Genomic DNA, 21944 nt, shown 5'->3' with positions numbered 1-21944 from the left:
AATCCCACTCCCCCATGTCCTTAAGGGCAGGAAATATACTCATCCTCTGTATATTCCCCACACACCCAGCATAGAATCTTATAAGAAACTCTTAATGAACTGGGCTCTTCATTCCCCAACAACTTTTCACTTCAATATTTATCTTTCCCGTGTCTTATTTGTGCCTTGTTCTCTATGAATTAGCACACAAATTGACTGTAAAAATGAATTACTACTTTACATTAGGATAGATCCTTTAAAAAAAAAAGGCTTTTGTTTTTGAATGATTACACCTTAACCCAAAGAATTATATAATGATGGAATTTTTAGGCTTCATGACTGCCAGGGAGAGAAGTATTTTGAAGCAGGCAGTACTCAGGTAACAAGTGTCTTCCCACTTCCCCACCACCACCAAAAGCCTCATGGGGTAGAGGTGGAAGGTACTACATAGGAATTTCCTCACAAGAAAAGGGACATCTATTTTTCCCAGAGTTCAATTTTATTACAACCTCAGACAGGGTCTTGCATGCTAATATTTGCACAGAACAGGTTACTGGGTGTGATACAAAGGAAAAAGCTGAAAGAGATACTGCAAGCCATACTTCAGGTATGACTTTCTAGCCAGATCCCTAACTACATATTTTAAGTTCTCAAAGATAGTAATCATATCAGTTTCTACTTTTTATGTGAATGCTTAAGTTTGAAGTAGATTTTATTCAAGGAGAGTATTTTAAGTCCTTCCTAAAAATTAAATTGCTTTATATCCAAATGTTTTTGATAGCTGTTCAGTAATCCATTCTTTGTTCACGTATCACTAAAAAGACCTGGATCAATGAGAAATGCCATATTCAAATGGATGTACTGAGAAGTAAAAAGGGACCGAAAACAATTTTTTAAAAAGATGTCTTGTGAGTAAATATCCATAGGAAAAGGATATGAAATCTCTATAAAGAAAAAAATGCTTCTGGGACAACTTGTTATGAGAACATTTAACTATCAATTTCTAAATGCCACATTATAAAAAAGAGAGGATTATGTATACTATCCACTCTACGCAGAAGGAACTACAACCTTTATTCTCTTCTGAAGTGCCTTCTTCTGTAGTTTTTTTTTCCAGCACAATTCCAGAAAAATCTGTTATTACCTAAAAGAATGGAAGAAAAAAAGGAAATGATATAATACATATGAAAAACCTTTTCACAATGCAAAGATTTGTACAGTTAATTCAAATAATATATAGTTCATCCTAAATGAACTATAAAAAGCATCAACAAATCTCTTTAAAATAAGGAACCACTGTGATATATTAACATTTTTATATCATATTAACTAAATGTTTAACAGAAGATACATAATTCCCCTATATCAAACCAAACTACTGTTCCCAACAGCTTAGGAATGGAATCACAGCAATTGGTCTGGCTGCTCAGTCCTGCTACCCTGAAGTACAGGCTATCTGGCACCTGTGATAATGGCGAGAGCTTTTATCATATAACTATACTTTACCTTTCATATGGAATTACTATAGAATCTAGAAATCTGTTTCCATATAGACTTTACAAATGTAACTTAGTATATAAATAATTTAATTTTTTATAACTCAAGTGACGAATTGTCAATTTGTAAGAATTTCTAAAATGCAGAAATGTGTCCTAAATCTAAGAGAGAAACACATTACATGTTCCTACCTCCAAAGCTCTGTCATACTGTTTGTTAGAAATATATAGTTCAGCTGCTACATTAACATCTTCCATGGAAACAAGACCCTGATGTTTTGAAAAAGCTTCTTCAATTATGTTAATAGCTGAAGTAACATCATTGGCTTCATAGTAACTCCTGAAAAAATAAATGACAAAATGGATGAATACTTATTTAATTCAGATTATAAAACTCACATCCTTGCTCAGACCATCCATTACCTATGATTTCCATTTTCTTAAAATCAGAGAGGAGAAAAAACTTTTCCTTAAAATCATAATCATAGCTGATCCAGAGAAAAATGGGCAATGCCCATTTGACAATGCCATCATGTCAAGCCCCTTACTCTACAAAAGCTACCTCATACCATTCCAGCTCATCCTATCACCCAATTCCAACAACTGTTCCACCTCAGTGGGGTCTACAAAGCATCGATCTACCTGTTTCACTGTCCTGCAGCCTCTTGTCTTCACTTTCCTCCTTCTCCATAGACCAACACTGTAATTACTCCCTTGTGCATCTCCTCACTTCTGTCCTTCTGTCCCTTCTGATAAAGTCATGTGATAAAATCCCAACCCTTGTTAATCCAAATATGCCTACTCTTTACAACCACTTGTCAAGCTGACCATGCTGACTGGACTCACTCTAAATTAATGATCACTAGCCTCAAGTGGGCCCATGGTGCTATCAGCAGTCTTGCTACAGTTACCTTGTGCAGTACTTTTCAAACCTGAATATGCATACAAAGTAACTGGGCATCTTGTAAAAAGGCATATTCTGATTCAGTAGAGCTAGGGCAGGACTGAGATTCTAATTTATGACAGGCTCCTAGGTGATACAAATGCTGCACCAAGGCCCCAAAGACCTAGACAACCGCTTCTCCTCTCTCCCTTCAAACCTCCAAAACTCTCTGATCCTCACTGTCAGCTGATGACCTTGCTTCTTAGTTTGCAGAGAACCAGATCATGACATCCCACACACTCCCAATACATCTTCCTACTTACACACACCCATGGCCATATATTCCACATTCTCCACCTATAAGGCAAACCCCCAACTAGATCCCATTCTCTCCAACCTACTCAAGGATATCACTCAAGCAACTGTCCCTTCTCTCATGAATCTTCAGTGTGTTCCTCAATTGTGGATTACACCAGCTGAATACAAATCCATTGTAATTTTTCCCAACTTAAAAATTATCTCTTACCCCTACAACCCATTCTAATTATCCTCTCATTCCTCTGCTCCCCTTATAAATTTCTCCAGAGCTGCCAATACTCCAGGAACCCTCACCCCATCTCCAACGTCAATACTCAGTCCTCATTTTACATGCTCTATCTGGACTATTTCATCCCTCCTCCTTGCAGTGCTTTCTTCAATACATTTCTAGCATATCATGTTCTCTTAGTTTCTTCCTACTTCACTGCCCATTTCCTTTCAGTCTCCCTGCTGCTTCCTCCTGATTTTCCTGATTTCTAAACACTGGAGTGCCTCAGGGTTTAGTCCTAAGAACTCTTCCCTTGTCTGTCTGTGTGTGTGTGTGTCTCCCTCTCTCTCTCTTTCATACACACACACCCACCCATCTCCTATTAGAAAATCGTTGAGTTCAGCCTTAAAATACACCCAGAATCTGATTACTTCTCACCACCTGCACTTTTATCCTGGTCCAGGCTACTATTATCCCTTCCACAGATTACTGCACTAACCAGATCAAGATGGTTGATCCTAGATTGAAATACCATTGACAGATACCTCTAGAAAAGAGAGCTTACAAGACATTATTTAGCCAAAATGTTTCCTGCTTTGCTTTGATGTACAGCATGTCAGAGAAGTATAGTAGCATATAATATTTTATCTTTTATTTTTATTTTCAAATTTTTATTTAAATCCTAATTAGTTAACATATAGTGTCATATTGGTTTCAGGAGAATTTAGTGATTCTTCACTTATATATTTAACACCCAGTGCTCAACATAAGTGCCTCCTTAATACCCATCACCCATCTAATCCATCCCCCACTGACCTCCCTCCATCAACCCTCAGTTTGTTCTATAACGTTAAGTCTCTTGTGGTTTGCTTCCCTCTCTTTTTATTCCCTTCTCCTTTGTTAATCTGTTTTGTTTCTTACATTCCACATGAATGAAATCATGGTATTTGTCTTCCCCTGACTGACTTATTTCACGTACCATAATACACTCTAGTTCCATCCACGTCATTGAAAATGGGATTTTTTTTTTTTAATTTTTTTTTCAACGTTTACTTATTTTTGGGACAGAGAGAGACAGAGCATGAACGGGGGAGGGGCAGAGAGAGAGAGGGAGACACAGAATCGGAAACAGGCTCCAGGCTCTGAGCCGTCAGCCCAGAGCCCGACGCGGGGCTCGAACTCACGGACCGCGAGATCGTGACCTGGCTGAAGTCGGACGCTTAACCGACTGTGCCACCCAGGCGCCCCTGAAAATGGGATATTTTAAAATAAAATATATACCACAGTCAGTGCTGTGTCAACCACAAAGAAAAATTTTTGTTTTAAGATGTTATTCTAGTACTAACTAAAGATACAATTATAGAAAACCCCAGACCACAAACATTTCAATAGCATATTTACAACTAATCTAATATTATTGCAAATGTACATCAACTAAGTTATGGAAACCTAGGAACCTAATCATCCTTTTAGAACATGCCCCATTTTTAAACTTCAGAACACTTGAAGGTAACTGTATATACAAATTTTTCTAAGTAATCACACAGTTGACTTGGAAACAGAAAATTACTGAAAAAAAAAACCACCTCTATATTTAAGCACAATATAAAATATAGGAAATAAAACACTTCTTTTAACCTCAATAAAAAATATATTCTACTTCAAATATGTGCTTTGACGTGTAAAATAAGATGATTATCAGTAGCATCTATATATACTTCACTCCAAACTTACTTTGCCATATCTCTAGTCAACTGCATAAAACGTTCTCCATCAGATGGAGATAAAAGGTTTAAAATACGCCTATAACCATCCATTGCCATTTTATGATCCCCCATTTGTTCATAAAGGCTTGATCGCTCCCACAGGTAACGGACATTAGTAGGTTCATATTTAAGAGCTAAAAAGAAAAAAGAGAATACAAATTATGGATTTATCACAAAAAGGTGTTCATGATACTTGGGTATGACCAATTCTCTTTTCAGAAAATTAAATGAATCCTCTAAACTAATTGTCTAATAGAACTAAGTGGGTTACTCTGGAACAAATCTATCTTCACAGGAACTCTCAGGTTTTTCTCTAAGACCAGACAGAACCTGAATCTCTACATTAATCTTCATTTGGTAACTTAGTGTGATGTTAACCCTCAAGGAACAGCTTAGAACCAACAATGATCTCAGTAGGAAATTGAAGGTAGTGTTCTACCAACTTTTGTGCCATATTAGCTCACACTATAAAGTTGCTGATAAACATGAAAGCAGACAGGCTCCAAATACTTAACCCTGGGATGACAGAATATAGGGACGACAGAATACAAGGAATAAATACATTTCAGCTAACATCACCCCAGAGTAGCAAGTACAATTATCAAAAAATATATTATGTAACACTTTTATCAAACAAAATAAGAAAAACATTTTAATTACCTTTTGTGTAGCAAAAAATAGCCTGCTTAATATTATCTTGTTCCAGAGACATTTCTGCCAATCTAACCCATTCTTCAGTGTCACTGGGATTTAAATGTGCAGCAATCAACTCAAATTGCAGAGACTTCTCCATGTCACCTTGGTCCTCATATATCATGGCCAGAGTAGAGAATGGCTCATAAGCCAGAGGAGCTATAACAAATTAAAAAAAACAAATTCCACTGACTGAGGAAAGAAGCATGAGATGATGCAATCCTATGGCTCAAATTATGATCTTGTAATAATTAAACTCTTTTAAACACCCTAGCAGAATTATACAAACTACTTGATGGAATTTAGAAGGTATCATTTCATGAAAAACTCTATTCTCCACTATGTGCTCCTTATGAAAATCCCCCTTTGCTAAGGCTAAACATGGCTTAATAACTGAGTGAATTCATCCCAATGAGCATCAGCACATCAGTGTTGAATCTTCATGATCCAACAAACAGAGGCATATGGAATGAATGGACTGAGGATATCTAAACTGCACCTAAATCCAGGATATCAAAATGAATAGTTGATCTGCATTTCTGAAATGTTTCTGAAATAAAGTTCTAAAATCACAAGGAATTAAAGTCAAAGTTATTGTCAAAAATAAACAAGTATAAACTAATATAAAGGAAAAGATAATATTGCAATGTAGGAACCAAACAAAATATTCTCAAGAAAAAAGTGTGGTTAATCTTGTTTCTCAGATAGAAAAGAAAAAGCAGTGACCTCAAGTTATCCTAATAAGCAATGCAGGAAATTTTTTTTTTAATTTTTTTTTTCAACATTTATTTTTTATTTTTTGGGACAGAGAGAGACAGAGCATGAACGGGGGAGGGGCAGAGAGAGAGGGAGACACAGAATCCGAAACAGGCTCCAGGCTCTGAGCCATCAGCCCAGAGCCCGACGCGGGGCTCGAACTCACGGACCGCGAGATCGTGACCTGGCTGAAGTCAGACGCTTAACCGACTGCGCCACCCAGGCGCCCCTTTTAAAGTAAACTGTATGTCCAATGTGGGGCTTAAACTCACAACTCCAAGATCAAGAGTTACGTGCTCTACCAACTGAACCAGCCAGGTGCTCCAATCCAGGAAATGTTTAACAAGCCTTCAGGAAGGTTGGCTGGGACGATGGTAGAGTAGGCAGACCCTAACCCCACTTCATCCCATGGATGCAACTAGATAACACTGATATCAGCATAAATAATCCAGAAAACGATCTGAAGACCGGCAAAACAAAAACCACAATAAAAGGTATAGAAGAGGTCACAATGAAGAAGGTATGAAGTGTGAAGACACAGTCTGGGAGACAAAGAGAGCCGTCTGCAACAGGAAGGAAGCCAGTGGTGCAAAGAAGGAACCTTCACACTGGAGAGCCCACATACGGTGGAGGTGAATCCCCATAATATTTGCCTTTGAAAGCGAGAGGAGCCAAGTTTCGTTGAGTTCTTATAACCAATGGGACTTAAAGTCTGCAGTTTTAAAAATCCACCAGCATGATTCTAGGAGACCCGAGAGGATATTAGCAAGCAAAGTCCTTACCCTTAGATAGCACAAAAAACAGGCCATGCAGATACCATGCAGAACCAGCAGCTTGAAAGACACCAGGGGCAGATGGAAGGGAGAGTGATTTGTTCATCTCAGAGCACGTCCCAGAGAGACAGGGATCACGGGGAGACCCCTCCACGAGCAGGCGTCATCTCCCTACCCATCTACCCCCAGCATAAACAACAACCACCTGCAGGAACCAACACTCGCTACCTAACTTGTTTAAAGCAAGCCCTGCCCCCTTGCACTTTGGCAGATCCACCCTTCCTAGCCAAGCTGGCCTTAGTCCCCGTTACAGGCCCTTCCCCCAGAAGATCAGTGCAAACCACAGACACCACATCTCCCAACCTGCAAGTTGTGTGGGACTTCAAACGCGGCAGCTGTAAGTGGTGGCAGGTCTCATTTTGCAAGCAGACCACTGCACACCTTGTTAAAATGCAATCCACTTCTGCTGGGGACCAAACAATGCCCACAATAGGCAAAGAGGGCCTCTGCAGACAACTGAACTGAAAGAAAAAGAGGCCAAGACTCAACAGCAGAGCACACAAGACACATATAGGAGACACTCCCTGAAGCACGAGGCCCTGGGGAACAGGGGACACTGGACTACAGTGCACTACAGGACCTCTTCTTCATAAGGATATTATCGTTAAGAGCAAGAGAAGTAGCTGATTTTCCTAACATAAAGAAACAGACACAGAAAGTCAGACAAAATGAAGAGACAGAGAAGTATCTCCCAAATGAAAGTATAGAACCAAACCACAGCAAGAGACCAAAGCAAAACGGATACAAAGACGCTTGATACAGAATTTAAAGTAATGATCATAAAGATACTCACTGGACTTGAGAAAAGAATGGAAGACATCAGTGAGACCCTTAACACAGAGCTAAAAAAGAATCAATCACAGATGAAGAACATAATAAATGAAATTAAAATACACTTAATGGAATATCAGGCTGGATAAAGCAGAAGAACAAATTAATGACCTAGAAGACACAGTAATGGTAAGTAACCCAGCTGAGCAAAGGAGAGGAAAGAAAATTATGCAAATTGGGAAGTATTAGGAAACTCAATGACTCCATCAACCATAACATAGTAACATAATAACATGTGTATTGTAAGGATCTCAGAAGAAGAGAGAGAAGGGGGCAGAAATTTTATTTGAAGATATAACAGCTGAAAACTTCCCCAATCTGGGGAAGGAAACAGATCCAGCTCCTGGAGGCACAGAGATACCTCCAAAAATTCAATAAGGAGGTTCACACCAAGACACATAGTAATTAAAATAGCAAAGTGCACTAATAAGGAAAAAATACAAAAATAGCAAGAGAAAAGAAGACAGTTACACACAAGGGAAACCCTATGAGGCTATCAGATTTTTTAGCAGAAATTTTACAGGCTGTAAGAGAGTGGCATGATATATTCAAGGTGCTAAAAGGGGAAAATCTGTAGACAAGAATACTCTATCCAACAAGGCTATCATTCAGAATAGAAGAAGAGATAAAAAATTTCTCAGACAAACAAAAAATAAAGGAGTTCATCACCACTAGACCAGCCCTACAAGAAAATTAAAGGGGACTCTTTGAATGCAAATCAAAGACCCTACATGAAAGTATGAAAAGTAAAAAACACAAAAGTAAAAATATTTCTGCAAAAATAAGTCAAAGCATTCATAAAATAAAAGGATGTGAAATATGACACTATGTATCTAAAACATGGAGGGGAGATAAGAATGGGCTTAAGCGACCATCAACTTAATATAGATTGCTATTTGCAAAAGATTTTATATGCGAACCTAATGCCAAACACATAAAAAACCAGTAATACATATGCAAAAAAATAAAGAGACAGGAATCAAAGTATATCATTAAAAAAAGCCAACAGGGGCACCAGGGTGGCTCAGTAGGTTGAGCGACCGACTTCAGCTCAGGTCATGATCTCATGGTTTGTGAGTTCGAGCCCGCATCAGGCTCTGTGCTGATGGCTCAGAACCTGGAGCCTGCTTCGGATTCTGTGTTTCCCTCTCTCTCTCTGCCCACCCCCCCCACTCATGCTCTGTCTCTCTTTGTCTCAGAAATAAATAAACATTAAACAGTTTAAAAAAAAAAAAGCCAACAAACCATGAAAGAGCAAGAGAAGAAAGAATCAGAGAAAATATGCAGAAACAACCACAAAACAAGTAACAAAATAGTAATACATATCTATCAATAATTACTTTGAATGTAAATGGACTAAATGCCACTATCAAAAGACAGTGTGACAGAATGGATAAAAAATTAACACCCATGTATATGCTGCCTACAAAAGACTCATTTCAGATTGAAAGACACCTGCAGATTCAAAGTGAAGGGATAGAGAAACATTTATCGTGCAAATGGATGTTAAAAGAAAGCCAGGGTAGCAAGACAACAGACTTTAAAACAAAGAGTTTGGGGTACCTGTCTGGCTCAGTCACTACAGCATGCAACTCTTGACCTCGGGGTTGTAAGTATGAGCCCTACATTTGGTGTAAAGATTACTTAAAAAAAATAAAATCTACAAAAATATATATAATTAAATTTAATTTAATTTAATTAAAAAAAAAAAAGACTGTAACAAGAGACAAGAGCTTGAGTGGCTCAGTTGGTTAAGGATTCAACTCTTGAATTTCAACTTAGGTCATGATCTCATGGTTTGTGGGTTTGCGTCCCACATTGGGCTCTGCACTGACAGCGCAGAGCCTGCTTGAGATTTGGTCTCCCTCTCTCTCTGCCCTTTCCCTACTCACTCTCTATCTCTGTCTCAAAATAAATAAAAATATTTTTAAAAATTTTAAAAAGAGACAAAGAAGGATATTATATAATAATAAGGGGGCCAATCCAACAAGAGGATATAACAATTGTAAATATTTATGCACTCACCATGGAAGCACCCAAATACATAAAAACAGTTAATAACAAATATAAAGGAAATAACCAGTAATAATACAATAGTAGTAGAGGATGTAAGTGATGTCCACTTATAACAATGGACAGATCATCCAAACAGAAAATCAGCAAACAGTGGTTCTGAATGACACACTGGACCAGATGGATTTAACACACACATTCATAATAAAACAGCAAAATACACATTCCTTTCAAGTGCACATGGAACATTCTCTAGAACAGATCACATTTTAGGCCACAGAGAAAGTCTCAACAAATTAAAAAAAAACTGAAGTCATACCACGCATCTTTACTGACCACAAAACTATGAAACTAGAAATCAACTGTAAGAAAAAATCTGGAAAGAGCACAAATACATGGAAGCTAAATAACATGCTACTACACAATAAGTGGGTCAACCAAGAAATCAAAGAAGAAATCAAAAACTACACGGGAACAAATGAAAACACAATGATCCAAAATCTTTCGGACACAGCAAAACTGGTTCTAAGAGTGAGTTTACAGCAATACAGGACATCAAGAAGCAAGACAATTTTCAAATAAACAACCTAACCTTATATCTAAAGAAGCTAGAAAAAGAAGAATAAAACCCAAACCCGGCAAAAGGAAGGAAATAATAAAGATCAGAGTGGAGGGGCACCTGGCTGGCTCAGTGGGTATACAATACTCTTGATCTCAGATTGTGATTTCACGCCCCACACTGGGTACAGAGATTACCTAAAAATAAAACCTTAAAAAAAAAAATTAGAGCAGAAACAAAGGATAAACTAAAAAAAAAAAAAAAAAAAAAAAAAATAGAACAGATCAATGAAACCAGGAGCTAAGTTTTTTGAAAAGATCAACAAAATTGATAAACCTCTAGTAAAATTATCAAAAAAAGGAAAAAAAAAAAGTGAGAGGACTCAAATAAACAAAGTCACAGACGAAAGGAGAGAAATACCAACACCACAAAAATACAAAAATTGTAACAGAAGATTATGAAAACCTTTATGTCAAAAAATTAGACAACTTAGAAGAAATGGATAAATTCCTAGAAACATATAACCTACCAAGACTGAAGCAGGAAGAAATAGAAATTTTGAACAGACCAATAGCAGTAATGAGACTGAAGCAGTAATCAAAAAACCAAAAAAGTCCAGGATTAGACAGCTTCAGAGGTAAATTCTACCAAATATTTATTTTTTTTTTATGTTTATTTATTTTGAGAGCAAGTGTGCATGCACACACATCAGCAGGGGAGGGGCAGAGAGAGAGGGAGATAAAGAATCCCAAGCAGGTTCCATGCTGTCAGCACAGAGCCTGATGCAGGGCTGGATCTCACAAACTGTGAGATCATGACCTAAGTCGAAACCAAGAGTTGGACACTTAAGCGACTGAGCCAGCCACGTGTCCCCTAGCAAACATTTAAAGAAGAGTTAATACCTATTCTCCTCAAACCATTCCAAAAATATAAGAGGAAGGAAAACTTCCAAATTCACTCTATGAGGCCAATATTACCCTGATACCAAAACAAGATAAAGACACCACAAAAAGAGAGAACTACAGGCTTGTATCTCTCATGAATACAGATGCAAAAATCCTCAACATATTAGCAAACCAAATCCAACAATACATTAAAAAATCATACAACACAATCAAATGGGATATTCCCAGGATGTAAGGGTGGTTCAGTTTTCACAAAAAATCAACATTGTACATCACATCAATAAGAGAAAGGATGAAAACTACATGATCATTTCAACAGATGCAGAAAAAGCATTTGAAAAAGTACAACATCCACTCATGATAAAAATCCTCTGCAAAGCAGATCTAGAGGGAACATACCTCAACATAATAAGGGCCTTATATGAAAAACCCACAACCAATATCACACTCAATGGTAAAAAACTGAGAGCTTTTACCTTAAGATCACAAACAAGACAAGGATGTCCACTCTCATCACTTTTATTCGACATAGTACTGGAAGTCCAAGCCACAGTAATTATTCAATATAAAGAAATAAAAAGCATCCAAATTGGTAAGGAAGAAATAAAACTCTATTTGTAGATGACTTGAAGACTCCACCAAAAAACTATTACAACTGATAAATGAATTCAGTAAAGTCACAGGATACAAATCAAGGTACATCAATCTGGTGCATTCCTATATACTAATAATGAAGCAGCAGAAAGTGAAATCAAGAAAACAATCCCAAGGGCACCTGGCTGGCTCAGCTGGTAAAGCATGTGGCTCCAGATCTCGGAGTCATAAGTCCAATGTAGGGTGTAGAGCTTATTAAAAAAAAAGGGGGAGGGGGGCAGACACCTGGGTGGCTCAGTGAGGTGGGCAACCAACTCTTTGATATTGGCTGAGGTCATGATCTTGCAGTTGTAGGATCAAACCCCACATCAGGTTCTGCACTAGGCATGGAGCCTGCTTGCAATTCTCTCTCCCTCTCTCTCTGCCCCTCCCCCACTCACTTGCTCTCTCAAAATAAATAAATAAACTTTAAAAATAAAATAAAAACAGAACTACCCTATGACTCAGTAATTGTATTACTGAGTATTAACCCAAAAAATACAAAAACACTAATTTGAAGGGATACATACACGTCAATGTTTACAGCAGCATTATTTATAACAGCCAAACCATGGAAACAGCCCAAATGTCCATCAATAGATGAATGGATAAAGAAGATGGTGTGTGTGTGTGTGTGAGTGAGTGTTACTTGGCCATAAAAAAATGAAATCTTGCCATTTGCAATACGGATAGAGCTAGAAAGTATAAAGCTAAGTGAAATAAGTCAGTCAGAGAAAGACAAATACCATATGATTTCACTCATATGTGGAATTTAAGAAACAAAACAAATGAGCAAAGAAAAAAAGAGGGAGAGAGAGAAACCAAAAAACAGATTCTTAATAGAGAACAAACTGATGGTTACCAGAAAGGAGGTGGGTCAGGGGATAGGGGTGAGTAAGAGGGTATAGGGATTAAAGAGTACATTTATCATGATGAAAAAATAAAATTAACAAAGAAAAAAACAAAGACCTCTAAAAGGACCCTTGCCCAGATAAGATGAAATGCCAAAATACTGAAAAGATAAATGAACAGTTCACTGTATTACAATTACCCAAGCCACTACGCAGGTCACCATTTGGCAACGCATCAGGAAAACAAAATGACAAATGTAAGTGATTAATCAAAGAGTCGCTTCTGAAGATATCCTTCAATGAGCCCAAGATTTGCAGTTTAATGAAAAATGACATATGTAAATTGTGCCTTTTACCAAAAAGTAGATTAAAATAATCTAGCTCTGCCTAATCTGGAAAATGAAAGAAAAAAAAGAACACTTTTTAAGTGGTTTCAACACGTCATATTTAAAAAACTAATGCTCCAAAAGTCTAAAAACCCCAAAATGAAACATTAAAAAACAAAAACAAAAAAAAGGCTATATGAGTTCAATAAATATTAATATTTCATTAAGTCTATGATTTTCATTTTCTTGGTAATGATTTCTACTGAAAATGAAAAATGGCAAATCACTATTATCACAATCATTTCCAAGCTTCTGAATATTGTTTCCAAATAGTACAGTGAAGTGCTCATCCACTTGTTTTAAGGCACACTATTAAACTGCTATTGTCAATAATCCCCCCTACAGAAAACACCTTGTCTTATGATTTCCATGCACATCAATATCGCCTCCTCCCGTTCTCCTCGAGCAAAGCGAATGTTGGCTTCACCCATGAGACCCCTCAGAGCTCTGGGAAGTTTACTTCGAGGTCTTTTCTCCTGTATAGAAAAAAAATGACATTTAGACTAAAATATAGTAGTGTCTTAGATTTCAATTCCAACCAAATTAATAAATGCAGAACATAATGAAACTGAAATTTCCCTTTAAAATTTCTCAATATTCTAAATTGAGAAATAAGGACTAAATGACTATAATTCTAATCCATTAATATTAAAGTCTATATTTCAGGAAAAAGTCTAAAACTAATCTCAAGAAGAAAAAGAAATATTGTATAACATTATCCAAAAAGGAACACCTCAGAAAACTAAAACAAACTTCCTACAGTAGAAAGTTCAAACCACAGTGAAGTATATAAAGAAAGTAAAAATCAAAGTGGTCAAGAATTATTAATCACTAACTAGAATAATAACAAATGTAGAACCTGATGCTGCAAAATGGATTTATGTGCCACTAAACTTATAACCTACTGAAGATCCTCCTTCCTTCTAATTTATCTACTCAGAAGAAAGTTGGTTAAAAAGTTATAATATGGAACTTTTAATAGCAAAACTATAGCGTATTTTGACACATGCAATAATTAAGGTTTTACATTTTAAAAAATCTCTATGGTGAAACATAAGAAAGTAGGTGACTCAGTCAGTTAAGCGTCTGACTCTTGGTTTCAGCTCAGGTCATGATCTCACTGGCCTGTTTTGGATCCTCTGTTTCTGTCCCTTCCCTGCTCATGTTTACAGGCTCTCTCTCTCTCTCAAAATAAATAAAAAGAAAAAAAAAAGAAACGTAACAGTTGTCTCATGATATTTCCTTTTTTACAGTTTGAATAAAGATTTCTTTTTCAATTACTATGTCACATTTTTACATTATGTTTATAAAGACTAAAATAAATTATTTACTTTCATCATCTTCTTGGTTTCACGATTGAGAACCATCTCCAATACAAACACATCGCCTGCAGTGGGTTGCTCAGGTGTTTCTTCTTCCTCTTCTTCTTCTTCTTCCTCTTCCTCCTCATCATCTTCATTCTCTCCAAGCATGGAAGCAAAGACCTTGTGAACTGATTTACTGACTCCATCTGACGTTTCTCCTGAAGAAAGACACATGGAGATTGCCAACAAACAAACAAAAACCCATTAGAACACTCGGTAGTCAAAAGGGAAAAAAAATAATGCAGTATTTTCTGGAAGTAAAAGTAGAGAACAAACATTCCAAAACACAACCCAAAGAAGAAATCTGTTACAAAGTCATATATTTTACTCTGTAGGAACTGCTGACTCAACCTTTAGGCCTCATTAAGATGTACAGGAGAATTAAGTGGGAAATCAGAAATGTACATAGTTAACACTTAAAAGCAGAGAGGAAAAAAAAAATAAATAAAAGAACTGTAAGACACAGACCTAAAAACTGAACAAGTCTGATGGTACACACCAGGTGGCATAGCATAGTGATTAAAGATAAGGCCTCCAGAGTCAAGCTGTCTGATTTCAAACTTCATCTCCAATTATCACTAACTGTATAACCTTGGGTAAATTACTGAAGCTCTCTGAACCTCAGTTTCCTCATTTGTAAAAGAGGTTAATAATAATGTCTGACAGGGGCATTTGGGTGGCTCAGTCGGTTAAGCGTCTGACTTTGGCTCAGGTCATGATCTCATGGTTCGTGAGTTCGAGCCTCACATCGGACTCTGTGCTGACACCTCGGAGCCTGGAGCCTACTTCAGATTCTGTGTCTCCCTAGTCTGTTCCTCCCCCACTTGTACTCTCTCTCTCTCTCTCTCTCTCAAAAATAAAGATTAAAAAAACATTTTTTTTTTAAATAATAATGTCAGAAAGACCAAAGAACTCTTGATCTTGGGGTTGGGAGTTCAAGCCCCATGCTGAGCACAGAGCTTATATGCATACATACATACACACAAACATACATAAATAGTGGTTGTACCATTTAAATAAATAGGTAGATAAATAAATACAGTACCATAATAATAATGTCTGCTTTAGGCTTACCCTAAGGATGAGGTGAGTTTTTAAATATATGCACTTAGAATAATGCCCAGGATACAGTAAAAGCTTAATAGATGCTATTATTAAAATAGTATTATCATTTCAGGAACAAAATAATATGACATAATTCATTTTTATCTGAGGATGCCACTATAGTACAATAATTTTTGCAAGTTCATAATGATAACCTTAAATGATCATGTAATGCTTAAGTTTGAGGCCAATTTTCTGTTAAAGCAGAGACATGTAACATATTTTAGAAAAACTCCAATGAAACAGTTAAAATTTTATACACATTTTATATAATTTTACATAATTGTATTAAAAAATTTGCAAGCTTATTCACTTACATGAAATACGTCAAATCCCAAAGATGCTGGATAGACAAGATAGTTAATATGTTTGAGGAAGGACAAAAATTTTTAAAAACCCACATATTCTGAACAACAAATAAGTAATCATTCTTAAAAAGTCATAATGACCAGCTTCAAGAATTGTGAACATCCTAAATAAATGTAAGAATATGTACACAGAAGATCCAAAAGAATATACATACATACGGCCAGAATACATGAATTAAGCAAGGTTCCTGGATACAAGGTTAATATACAAAAATTACTCGTAGTTTTCTATCAGCAATAGAAACCTCCACTTGGTCCAAGGAGGCAGGAATAAAGCTGGTTTTCTGCATGTATACTCTGTGTAAAAAGAGTTATTCACAGGGAAAAGAACCAGCCTCTACTTCTACCCCCTAGAACTAGAAAGTTTAATTTAGTTCTCATTCAGATACTATACACAAAGCTACATTCTAATTGACATTTCAGTATCCCACATAACTTGTCATGGGTAAATGGATACTATGAACTATTATCAGTATTCTGTTCACGAGGAAGGTATGTCAATCACTGGAAATTAATGAATTTGCAAACTAGTTCATCAATTAGACTCTGATGGCTGTAATTAGATGGGACTAACCAAATCTGGTATCTGCACTTGCAGAGCTGAGGACTGGATTCTCGAACGAGGCAGCATACCAAGAAATCTATACTGTGTGTAAGGACCCATCTGGGGCAGCCAACTGGACTTCCACACTGGCATTTTTTTATCTTATCTCCTATGACTAATGCAGTGGTTTGGAAGCTACTTTGTTTAGAAGCATAAATCATTACCATTGGGGGAGTATAGTCTGGAAATATTAGTAACCAAAAGGGCCAGTTTAAAAAACAGTGACTCTACAAAGGCTCCCAAATACTGATGTCAATTTGAAATACTTTTCCACAAAAATAACCCACAAAACTAACCATCACCATATTCAAAACCTCATCAAATATTTATTGAGCACCTATTATATGCCATGCACTATTATTATGCTACTGACAAACTAGATAATCCAGAATACCACTGCAATGAAAAAACAATGTTTTCATTAAATTATTAGGTACTTGTAACATGTAATGCAAGTAGCAAATGATTTTAGCATACCTTCATTGACCTCATTGTCCTGCGATTTGCTGGAGTCAATTCCTGATGATGATGGAACTTCAGAGTCATGTGGATTTTCTTCAACTGATAACTTTCCTTTTTCCTGAACACTCTGTGATTGAAAATTAATGATTCCAAAAAATAATGCAGATTTAGTTCTCTCCAGATGGGAATAGGGCATTTGCCTCATTTTCTATTTCTATAAAACTTGAGCTTTGCATAAGTTTGAATACTGTGAAACTATTTCATAGTCTCATCCCTCACAACTGTCTGAATCAGTCACTTGTAAAAAATAATTTACTACATCTGGATTATTTCATGAATCTACACATTATATCCTAGCTTTTTAAATGAAAAGAGATGGGTCTTTATTAGGTGCATGAATTAGGAACGAATCCACCAATTAATTTCAAAGAGTGCGATATTTGTTTTCCCTCGGACTTCTTATAAGTGAGAGGATATGTAAAGTTCAGATATTCTAAAGTATCAAAAAATATGAGTGAAGATTTTATCAGAAAAGAAAACTCGCTTTCTTGTGGAAGATTACATCACACCACTGGGAGACTCCTCAGAAATGGGAGCTCGAACCCCTCGGTTTAAAAATAAACTGAGGCCTAAAGAAGAGAGGTGAGTTGCTCACCCGAACACAAAAAGAATCGGTGGCAAAACTACTACTAGAATCAGAAACACTGACGGGGTAGGGGAGGAAGGGGGTGGGGGAGGAGGGGGGTGGGGGAGGAGGGAAGAGAGACAGAAGAGGTTACCACAAAGACAAGCTTTTTGGTGGGAGATATTTCTTAAGAGGAGATTAACACAGGGATGAGAGGTGAGAACCCGCATTTGGGTAAGAAGGGGAAGAAGCTGCTAGGAAGTCCCGGCCCGCTCCATCACAGCGAATGGGGTCATCTGGGTCCCCCACATCTAGCTGCATTAGGGCGACACGACAGTGAGGGGCATCCTGGCCTGGCCATCGCCTCACTTTCTTCTCGCGGGTTTTTCTCTCTTCTCTCCGCCTTTCGAACTCCTCAAAGGAGATCTTCCCTTCCAGGTAGTCGATGAGCTCTGGGCTGAAACCCGACATTCCTGCTTCGGGGTGCGAATACGCCGCAACAAGAACCAGGACAGAGAACCGGAAAAAGCGAGACTTCCTAGATTTTACCCAGCTCCCGGGCGCGAGAAAAGCGACCCGGCGTCCTCCTGAGAAACGGGCCCGGCCTGCGCCGCAGCCGCTGCGCTCAGGTTCCGCAGGCGCATATGGTCCGGCAGCCTTCGAGGCGAGAGAGGGGCGGAGCCGGCCGCTCGGGTCCTCGCCTGCTGCCCTGGCTCAAATGTATTGTTTAAGAGGGTTAGGGAGTTAAAAAAAAAAAAAAAAAAAATGCTTGAAAGAAATGTTCCTTAATCTAGATCGTTTCCCTCAATTCTTCATTCTCCTAATCCGCTTCCTTTTATGAATGTTTGTTCTTTAAATTAATTTGATCTTTGGTGCATTATTTTCTTGATTTAACCAACTGCACTGCCATGTGCATGTTTCATTTTCCATTTTTCTCCTGCCACAGAAAGCTAAAGTCCTCTCCCAATTTGTGCTCTGAGTCTCATCTCCTCCAGCATTAGTTTTCCCGTCTTCCACAAATTCTCAAACTCTCCCTTTCCTCAGGGCTCCTCAGTCTGTAAGTAAGTTTATCGGGACTTCACGTTCCACCTATCACTCCCACCCAAGTTTTCTTTTCTTAACAGTCAAACTTTTAGAAAGAATCAAATGCTTGATGTGGTTACTACACACTCTTGCCCATTTACTATAGGTCATGTACTGGCTTATGCATATTACATACATAGCTCAAAATAATCCTTAAAAATGGATGTTGCTTTCATTTTGTTTTTATCTATCTATCTATCTCTCATCTATCTATCATCTATCTATCTGTTTTGAGAGAGCGCGAGCAAACTCGTGCTTGTGCCGGGGTGGGGGTGAGGGAGTGTCAGAGAGAAAGGAAGAGAGAATTCCAAGCAGACTCCCCCTGCTGCGGGTGGGAGGGGGGGGGGGTTGATCCCACAAACTGTGAGATCATTACCTGAGCTGAGATCAAGAGCTGGGCTTAATAGCTGACCACCCAGGCACCAGAGGATGTTGCTATTATTAATGCCAAAGTCCTATATCTAATAAGTAGCAGAGCCAGGATGTGAACCCTGATCTATCTGACCCCAAATCCCATGCGTTGGAATTAATATGACATATGGCCTCCCCTCAATGGAACTATTCTTCACTTGCTGAACACTCCTGTGGTTTATATTTTACCTTGTGTTATAAATATTTCTCTGCTGTCCGATTCTAGACACACTGTCTGTCAACATCTTGAGAACAGTACTACCTGATGCATCTTTGTGAATTCTAGTAATCCGTGCTTAAAACACGTTTATGAATTAAACTGGGTGGAATTGAGAGTACCTTATAAATGAGCAAGAGTGTTTAGGTACAGACAATGAAGCTCGATATAAAGCTAAGGTTAGAGACAGGTTACAGGGAGCCTATCACTTAGCCATTGGTACCTCTTTGTTACAATCTAGATGAGGATAAGAACAGAAGAATGTCAGAATGACAGCTGTGACCCCAAGACTTCTAGATAAGAGGGGAAAAAAAATCTCACAGCTAAAAATCATCACTTTCTCATGATGAAGGATCCTCAGGACTCTACCTGGGTGTAAAATATGGGGGCTAGTAGGAAAGGTTGGATTAAGGAACTCAACAAAAATCACTTGTAGGGAAATTCTCCCTGCCTTCTCCAGGCAGTCAGGGAACTGCATCTAAGAAGTCAAAACTCTGGTCCTAACTCTCCTAGGGGAAAAGAAGGGAGTCAAAGGCAAGAAAGATGGTACCTCATAAGGAGAATTCTCTACTAAGACCCAGATGGCTTAGACTAGGTTGTTTCACTATCACCTGCCTGGAATATGGAATAACAGTTGTGCAGCTATCCATTCATGTTGGGGGAGAATAGGGAACAAGGAGAAAGAGATAAAAGGATAGTTTTTATGCCATTATTAAAGAGACAACAGACCCAAAATCACTTGTGCTAAAACCACATCAGGAACCAAGACTTAATACATAATTTAGTTGCAGTTTCAACCTCTCTTAGGAGTGGTCAATCTGGAATTACATGGTCATCGCTAGTGAGGTAATAGACCTCACTGCATGATAGACCTCTGCCGTCCCCTAAAGGGAAGTGACCTTGCCACAAACAATCCACTCTCTGCTTGGTGACTTCCTTGTCCCACCTTCTTCTAGCTACAAAGTCTTTCATTTTGTACAGCTCTTTGGAGCTCCTTTCTATTTGTTAGATGATGCCCAATTCATGGTTCATTGAATAAATCCAATAAAATCTTTAAAATCTACTTTAAAATTTGAATTTGGTTTTTAACACTGCTATGGAACACCTTGTTGACATGAAAGTTCTTTTACAGGTCACATTGTAGCAATATATTTTAAAATTGTAATCTTTCTGTTTTTCTTTTATCCACTTCCTTGAAAGTGATTTGTACCCTGGTGAGTCAGAGGCATCCGCATTACTTTGAGAAGAAGTGAAATTGTTACAGCGGTAATAAAAATAGCAAGAAGAAACTTTTCAGACTTTCTGACTGATTTTTGAGGAATCAAAATGGAATGTCTGAAGGAAGCAGAACATTGAATGGGTGCCATGACAGTAGAATTAAGAGTACACAGGGAGGAGATGACTCCATCCTTTCTCCTTTTCAAGGGGTCGAACCACAATGGGATGTGACCCTTTTGGGGAGACAATTTTTCCATAGTTCTCTCACTTTTCTGCAAAAGTTTTTGACAACTTTCAATCTGGGCTATATTTCCAAAGATGTCTGTAGAACAAACAACCTTGAAAGACAGACATATTGTCTTTCTCTGTGATAGAGGACAGATTTGTTTTCTGGCCAGTACAATAGATACAATGCTTCCATCTGGGGCAAAGATTGGGCATGTTTGCTAGTAGCCCCATATAAAAGTGAGGATATCCTAAGTTGGGGTTCCTCAGCACAAACACACTCATGTGCAGCAGGTGCTTGGATTCACCTCCATGTGGCTCCCATGATACTTCGGGTATAAGAACCAATGTGGATGTACAACTCATGCTGCCTGCAGTGCCATGAGTAATAAAATGTGCTGCCTCAGACCCAGGGGTCTCATGTGTCTATTAGAATCTGTGAAACTGTAGTAGGGTAGTGTGCGGCTTACAAGTCACACTTCTAAGTGTGACTTAGAAGTCACACTCTTAACAGTTCTTTTTTTAAAAAAAATTTTTTTAATGTTTATTTATTTTTGAGACAGAGAGACAGAGCATGAACAGGGGAGGGTCAGAGAGAGAGGGAGACACAGAATCTGAAGCAGGCTCCAGGCTCTGAGCTGTCAGCACAGAGCCCGACGCGGGGCTCGAACTCACAGACCGTGAGGTCATGACCTGAGCCAAAGTCGAATGCTTAACCGACTGAGCCACCCAGGCGCCCCTCTTAACAGTTCTTGACTACCCTAGTTCTGGGGTAGGGGACAACAGGTCATGGCCTGGGAATGTGGGACTCATTAAAGAGGAGCAGAGTCAGTGTTGAAAGGCTGTCAGAGGACTATGTAGAGAATTACCATGGGCCCCGGAGAGCCTGGATCACTTGCAAAGCATTGAATTTCACTGGAAGAAACATGACATTTCTGCTGTTTACCTAGCAATGGTTCTCAGCCAAGAAAAAAATCACTTCCCAAGTGGGCTTTTAGAAATGTGTGTAGGGAAGTTTTGGTTGTCAAAATAATAGGGTAGGGGTGGGGAAATGACTGACATACAATGTCTGAGGACCAGGTGTGCTAAATGGTCATACAAGTGGAGACTTGTCCTTCCCCAATGGCCAATGGCATCACCACCAAGAAACTCC

The 21944-nt window shown here is 38.2% G+C and overlaps 1 protein-coding gene across 1 annotated transcript in view; it reads right to left on the bottom strand.

The window, feature by feature from the left end:
* The window catches only part of GTF3C3 (general transcription factor IIIC subunit 3), a 40597-nt gene extending 22408 nt beyond the window's left edge, over positions 1-18189 (bottom strand). Inside the window, exons 1-8 of the mRNA XM_047871650.1 lie at positions 18007-18189; positions 17028-17139; positions 14442-14632; positions 13463-13586; positions 5311-5502; positions 4619-4784; positions 1668-1815; positions 1051-1123 (exon numbers count right to left, since the gene is read on the bottom strand). Of these exons, the coding sequence (XP_047727606.1) occupies positions 1051-1123; positions 1668-1815; positions 4619-4784; positions 5311-5502; positions 13463-13586; positions 14442-14632; positions 17028-17139; positions 18007-18108 (1108 nt within the window). The 5' untranslated portion in view covers positions 18109-18189. The remainder of the gene's footprint in view (positions 1-1050; positions 1124-1667; positions 1816-4618; positions 4785-5310; positions 5503-13462; positions 13587-14441; positions 14633-17027; positions 17140-18006) is intronic.
* Positions 18190-21944: the final 3755 nt, after the last annotated feature.

This window comes from Prionailurus viverrinus, chromosome C1, assembly GCF_022837055.1.
Source record: "Prionailurus viverrinus isolate Anna chromosome C1, UM_Priviv_1.0, whole genome shotgun sequence".
NCBI lineage: Eukaryota > Metazoa > Chordata > Mammalia > Carnivora > Felidae > Prionailurus > Prionailurus viverrinus.
Note: the sequence above shows the minus strand (reverse complement) of the source record. Positions and strands in the feature narration are given on the sequence as shown.